The following is a 7,312-nucleotide window of genomic DNA, read 5'->3' as shown; positions in this document are numbered from 1 at the left end:
ATCTATCGTATCAGTCCATTTATATCAAGTTTAAAACCAGGCAAAACTGAACTATATTGTTTAGGGATATATGACTAGGATGTAAAACTATAAAGAATAACACAAGAATAACCCCCAGTTCGCTATTGTAAATAAGATAGGGTTTTGGATTCATGTAAACTACAGAATTTTTCTCACTTTAACAAAAAGATGGAAAAATATGATAGCACAATGTATTGGTAATTATATATTAATATTAATTAACAACAACTCCATCACTCTTAAAGACCACTTATTTTCTTTGTCAGTGTTCTAGTCTTTTCCATAGGTACCATTTCTCCCATCTCACCTCTTCAATGGGTAGGTCCTGGAGCTGTGGTAAGGAGCAAGACAGGATTCCGATAAGGAATGGAGTAGGTGAGCACACGATGTCGATCATAGATGCTGGCAGGACCGGGATGTAGGTATGCTGCCAGGTAAATGGGTACAATGTGGCAACCACAGCATGGCCACATTTTGACAGGGTGCTAGCCAGAGGAGGAAGCAAATGACAGTCACATACAATGCAACAACATATGGAGGGCATTTCCAATGTTATGTTTATAGAATTACAAATTGATGGCAGTTAGTGATCACAGGTTAAACATTCTATGATTACTCATTAATTTTTAATATTTTATTTAAATTTTCAACCTAATTTACTCAAAAATCTCTAAACTCAATCCAGCTCTTTCCCACTATTTAAATTGCGGAAAACTAGTGTGTACTTAGACAAGTACACAGCTTAAGCAAAACACATTTAGAAAGATAAATTAATTGCAACCCAAAAAGTCACTGCTATAGCTTAATGCAAAGACTTTTTTGGATTATTTACCATTTAGAATTATTCATGTCACTATAGCATTAGATAATAGAGACCCTACAGTTTTTTAATATGCTCCAATTTTAAAGTAATGAGAACACGTAAAACACCAGTATGAGTGACATGTTTTACTTATGTCTCACCTTAAGCTGTTGGCAACAAAGATTACCCTCCTCTCCAAAAGGAGAGAGGCACAGACCCGGATGAGATGACACACACTCAGGCACTTAAAGAGACATTCAAAGTCAACGTGTTCCAGTCGGGAATCCAGTGGGCGGCAGAGTTCAATTGACTGAAATGCAAGAAATTGAATCGGGGAGCTGAGGCTGGAAAACAATCCCTAATGACAACACTCATGGGTCCTGTCACTCTTTTATAGGTTAAATTCAAGAAAGAGGGCCTGCTACAAAGACTGTGAAGCTGCCTACACTAATTCCAAGATCTAACACCTGATTTTTGTGCTGTAAGTTTCTGGCAAAATCCTTTATCTCACCTGACAGCAGTATGTAAAATCTTCATTAATCATACTGAAACTGTCGTTATGAAGGGGCTCAGTCTTTGAGTGGTAGCAAACCTTTAGTTCCCGGGTCTAAAATCAACTATCTCACAGATCAACCAGATATTTCTGCAGTGCTTTATGGGACTAAAGCATATTCTATGCAGTTTAAGAAAAAGGGAAAACTCTGCCCTGAGGTTTCTGGACACTTTCCCTGCTTGTGCAGGCCACTTCCGCAGCTGTCAAACCTCTGCACAGTGAGCTGTGGGCTGACGTACCCCATCTCCAGCCCCAGGGAGGTAGCTCCTAACTGTGATGGTGCATCCAGGGGCTGGAAAAGGCGCTTCCATGACGCTCCGCATGAACGGGTAGACCAGGGCTGGAGACATTTCTCTCCTCTTCTCTACTTCATCCAGAATCTACATAAACAAAATGTATTATTTTATTAGGGACTCAGTTCAAAAACATAAAAGAACCCTATTAAAGGAACTGCCAAACTTGGTGTGTGAACTTGAAAATAACACCACCAGATTTTAAGACAGACGAGCTTCTGCAATCCATGAAAATTCATTAAAGGCATCATACCTCTTGGGGCATCTTTATATTCCCAAGAAAAGTTACTAAAACAAATCAACTTATTTTTAGAAGAGGAGCCCCTTTTTCTTTCACGAAGGTAGGGGCAAAGAAGTGACATTGACAATGATACCTCGCAGCCTGGGGTCTGGGAAAGACAAGAAAAGCTTCAGGTTATGTTCTCCTTTAAGCTGGGAGGTTCAGCAAACCAAAATGAGGATGACATGGCAACAGCATCTGGATTAGAGATCTAAATTTAAGCTTTCAAACCTGTGGCTCTAACCTACTGGTGAAGACCCCTTTTTAAAGTAGTACATAAAAGTCTGTACCACTTAACATTGCCTAGTGAAGTAATCAGAAACGAGAGCTTACTCAGAGCTCAGACCAATACAACTTTTCATAGGGTCCGTTCTCCCCTCACCTTTGAAAAAAGGTTGAAGCAGCCGAGGCGACTAACCATGCAGTACACTTCAGGAAGTCGCTTTCCTTTGCCTTCGGGCTAAAAGGAAAAAACAATAAAGCAAAAATTAAGTAGCACAAGTCTTTACTAACTTGGACTATTGGTACTTTCCTAATACTCTTTAGTACAGAGTAGAACCCAAGGCTTTCATCTTCAATGAACACTGAAAGATGGGAAAATGCTAAAAATGATGGCACAAATGATTCCAGGTTTAGTGGAGGAATTGAAGCAAGAAGAAAGTAACTCAGAGCTACACCGACTGGCTCATTGTACTATATTCCTCAAATACACCTAGACTGACACCCAGCCACTATGTCAATGGTCTCCTCGTCTATTACAGACAAACAAATGAATAAAATAAATCCATACCCTTTTTATTCTAGAACATTCTGTGGCTAATCTCAACCTTGCTTCTACTGTTTACAGCTGCTACAGCTTCTTTAAGACACAGAGCAGTGAGTAGCCCTCAAACTCATCCAGAGACAGTGTTTTAGAAGTTCCTTGTCTGACTGTTGCTCCTCGGCCAACCCCGCCTGTAGCACAAGTCTGTACTTACCACAAATTTCTTACAGTAACCAAACCACCGGCTCCCATCTTCACCAGTTAAGACAAAGGAGAATGTTTCACTGGAAAAAAAAATAGGCAATAGTTTGAGAGCCAAACAACTGCTTCTGACATGCTTCATGAAACAAACGATTGAAAACGAGAGTCCAACCGCAGTCACTTTGAGCCGTAAGATGAGGCATTAACACTGAATTTATTCCTCCTGAGGGAGGAAGTCCAGGCCTAGAGAATAATCTTGCCTTGTACTGGAGTGAGAGAATAGGTAAAGGATGTTTCTGATGCTGTTGCCTCCTTTTACTTTCTTATTTATCCAGTCTAGTTTTGTTTAAAATCTCTAAACTCAATCCAGCTCTTTCCCACTATTTAAATTGCGGAAAACTAGTGTGTACTTAGACAAGTACACAGCTTAAGCAAAACACATTTAGAAAGATAAATTAATTGCAACCCAAAAAGTCACTGCTATAGCTTAATGCAAAGACTTTTTGGATTATTTACCATTTAGAATTATTCATGTCACTATAGCATTAGATAATAGAGACCCTACAGTTTTTTAATATGCTCCAATTTTAAAGTAGTGAGAACACGTAAAACACCAGTATGAGTGACATGTTTTACTTATGTCTCACCTTAAGCTGTTGGCAACAAAGATTACCCTCCTCTCCAAAAGGAGAGAGGCACAGACCCGGATGAGATGACACACACTCAGGCACTTAAAGAGACATTCAAAGTCAACGTGTTCCAGTCGGGAATCCAGTGGGCGGCAGAGTTCAATTGACTGAAATGCAAGAAATTGAATCGGGGAGCTGAGGCTGGAAAACAATCCCTAATGACAACACTCATGGGTCCTGTCACTCTTTTATAGGTTAAATTCAAGAAAGAGGGCCTGCTACAAAGACTGTGAAGCTGCCTACACTAATTCCAAGATCTAACACCTGATTTTTGTGCTGTAAGTTTCTGGCAAAATCCTTTATCTCACCTGACAGCAGTATGTAAAATCTTCATTAATCATACCGAAACTGTCGTTATGAAGGGGCTCAGTCTTTGAGTGGTAGCAAACCTTTAGTTCCCAGGTCTAAAATCAACTATCTCACAGATCAACCAGATATTTCTGCAGTGCTTTATGGGACTAAAGCATATTCTATGCAGTTTAAGAAAAAGGGAAAACTCTGCCCTGAGGTTTCTGGACACTTTCCCTGCCTGTGCAGGCCACTTCCGCAGCTGTCAAACCTCTGCACAGTGAGCTGTGGGCTGACGTACCCCATCTCCAGCCCCAGGGAGGTAGCTCCTAACTGTGATGGTGCATCCAGGGGCTGGAAAAGGCGCTTCCATGACGCTCCGCATGAACGGGTAGACCAGGGCTGGAGACATTTCTCTCCTCTTCTCTACCTCATCCAGAATCTACACAAACAAAATGTATTATTTTATTAGGGACTCAGTTCAAAAACATAAAAGAACCCTATTAAAGGAACTGCCAAACTTGGTGTGTGAACTTGAAAATAACACCACCAGATTTTAAGACAGACGAGCTTCTGCAATCCATGAAAATTCATTAAAGGCATCATACCTCTTGGGGCATCTTTATATTCCCAAGAAAAGTTACTAAAACAAATCAACTTATTTTTAGAAGAGGAGCCCCTTTTTCTTTCACGAAGGTAGGGGCAAAGAAGTGACATTGACAATGATACCTCGCAGCCTGGGGTCTGGGAAAGACAAGAAAAGCTTCAGGTTATGTTCTCCTTTAAGCTGGGAGGTTCAGCAAACCAAAATGAGGATGACATGGCAACAGCATCTGGATTAGAGATCTAAATTTAAGCTTTCAAACCTGTGGCTCTAACCTACTGGTGAAGACCCCTTTTTAAAGTAGTACATAAAAGTCTGTACCACTTAACATTGCCTAGTGAAGTAATCAGAAACGAGAGCTTACTCAGAGCTCAGACCAATACAACTTTTCATAGGGTCCGTTCTCCCCTCACCTTTGAAAAAAGGTTGAAGCAGCCGAGGCGACTAACCATGCAGTACACTTCAGGAAGTCGCTTTCCTTTGCCTTCGGGCTAAAAGGAAAAAACAATAAAGCAAAAATTAAGTAGCACAAGTCTTTACTAACTTGGACTATTGGTACTTTCCTAATACTCTTTAGTACAGAGTAGAACCCAAGGCTTTCATCTTCAATGAACACTGAAAGATGGGAAAATGCTAAAAATGATGGCACAAATGATTCCAGGTTTAGTGGAGGAATTGAAGCAAGAAGAAAGTAACTCAGAGCTACACCGACTGGCTCATTGTACTATATTCCTCAAATACACCTAGACTGACACCCAGCCACTATGTCAATGGTCTCCTCGTCTATTACAGACAAACAAATGAATAAAATAAATCCATACCCTTTTTATTCTAGAACATTCTGTGGCTAATCTCAACCTTGCTTCTACTGTTTACAGCTGCTACAGCTTCTTTAAGACACAGAGCAGTGAGTAGCCCTCAAACTCATCCAGAGACAGTGTTTTAGAAGTTCCTTGTCTGACTGTTGCTCCTTGGTCAACCCCGCCTGTAGCACAAGTCTGTACTTACCACAAATTTCTTACAGTAACCAAACCACCGGCTCCCATCTTCACCAGTTAAGACAAAGGAGAATGTTTCACTGGAAAAAAAAATAGGCAATAGTTTGAGAGCCAAACAACTGCTTCTGACATGCTTCATGAAACAAACGATTGAAAACGAGAGTCCAACCGCAGTCACTTTGAGCCGTAAGATGAGGCATTAACACTGAATTTATTCCTCCTGAGGGAGGAAGTCCAGGCCTAGAGAATAATCTTGCCTTGTACTGGAGTGAGAGAATAGGTAAAGGATGTTTCTGATGCTGTTGCCTCCTTTTACTTTCTTATTTATCCAGTCTAGCTATGCTTCCAGCCTATTTTCCTTTCGTTGAATGCCCAATTCAGTCAAAACACGTAGGTAAGCTATAAAGGCTTTTGATAAGCTATTTTTCCCTTCCAAATTCTTCTATTTAGTTCTGAGAGGTCCTATGGAATAGTGATAGGCAAAGGACTATATCCTTTACATTTACAAATAAAAATTAATAGGAAAATAATCAACTCCTCATTAGAAACATAGACAGAAGATACGTATAGATAATTTACAAAAAGACCTATAGATGCCCAAGAAAGAAATTCATTAATAATCAAAGAAATCTAAATTTGAACAGTGATACATGTCTACACATGGCCAAAAATAAAGACTGAAAGGGAACACGCCAAAATATTTACAGCGATTATCCCTGAGTAATCAGAATGCCAGTGATTTCTAATTTCTCCTTTTTTATTTATTTCTCTGTATTTTCCAAATGCTTTAGAATAAACACGTAACTTGTTAGGGCAGGGATGGGAGGAAGCCAACCATGGAGCAGCCGGGCCAATCTGAAAGAAGCTGTCTGTGTAGTTAGCAGCTCAAGTGACAGCACAAGAACATCAGAACCGACAGCTCCGAGACGAGAGTGGCGATCAGGCTAAACTGGTTATGAGAGACAGCGGCTTAGTCTGGAGCAACATGGGGTGGAAGGGCAGGGCTACTCAGGCAACGACTGAGGCTGTCTCCCAGCAGGTCATTAGCATGTGACACGGTTCACACAAGCCAGATTTGAGCCTAAATAGCATGATTGGTAATTAGAGTTCTGAACAAAGTAGTCGTCTACTTACAAGCAGGATTCAGAGACAGTGACAGTTTATTGATTGAATGTGGTATTTTCCTCTAGATACCAGGAAGAAATTCTTTATATCTCCCCACTCAATACATTGCACACCTCAGACTGGAGCCTCCCTTCGTACAAGTTCCAAAGGAGAACACACAATCAGGGCTGTGGCCTTGTCTATCAGCTCAAGGGGGAAACCAGATGCAAACATTGCTGTTTTATCTGTTTCTGAGTCCCTGCGGTCAAGGCTTTTTTCTTTTTCTGTCCACTTGGTGGCATTTCTGATTGTATGTAAAGTGTAACTTTCTTTTCCTGCAGAACTGGCAAACTGAAGACACTCTCAAACTTGTTTTCCCTTTGATATTGAAATCGTTCCATGTCTTTCTTTTTCGAGTCCCACATAGGAAATGTTCTAATTCTGTTTCTTCCTTTCCTCCCACTGCATCCTTGACCTGCCAGTGTCCACACAGCATCACCACTGGTTCTCCCCATTTCTCAAGCATTCTGATTCTAGTTTTGCAGTTCCAATAAATAGATATCAGATCGTGTAGACTATTTACCTCTTGAGTTCTGAGGTTGGCACCCAGTCCTTTGAATCAGGAAAACAAAACTTGGGGATCACTTTGAGCCTCTCTTCGGTGTCTTTGGATTGCTTAAAGCCATGGTCACTCTGAAAAAGATAACAAAATATAG

General features: G+C 40.6%; 1 protein-coding gene across 1 annotated transcript in view; it reads right to left on the bottom strand.

Moving 5' to 3' along the window:
• The window catches only part of DENND2C (DENN domain containing 2C), a 77,239-nt gene that overhangs the window by 16,154 nt on the left and 53,773 nt on the right, over positions 1-7,312 (bottom strand). Inside the window, exons 10-14 of the mRNA XM_011366738.2 lie at positions 5,503-5,572; positions 4,908-4,985; positions 4,192-4,332; positions 3,561-3,709; positions 329-506 (exon numbers count right to left, since the gene is read on the bottom strand). Of these exons, the coding sequence (XP_011365040.1) occupies positions 329-506; positions 3,561-3,709; positions 4,192-4,332; positions 4,908-4,985; positions 5,503-5,572 (616 nt within the window). The remainder of the gene's footprint in view (positions 1-328; positions 507-3,560; positions 3,710-4,191; positions 4,333-4,907; positions 4,986-5,502; positions 5,573-7,312) is intronic.

Source organism: Pteropus vampyrus, unplaced genomic scaffold (genome assembly GCF_000151845.1).
Source record: "Pteropus vampyrus isolate Shadow unplaced genomic scaffold, Pvam_2.0 Scaffold6, whole genome shotgun sequence".
Taxonomy (NCBI): domain Eukaryota; kingdom Metazoa; phylum Chordata; class Mammalia; order Chiroptera; family Pteropodidae; genus Pteropus; species Pteropus vampyrus.
The sequence above is the reverse complement of the archived record's forward strand: the minus strand, read 5'-3'. Positions and strand labels throughout refer to the sequence as shown.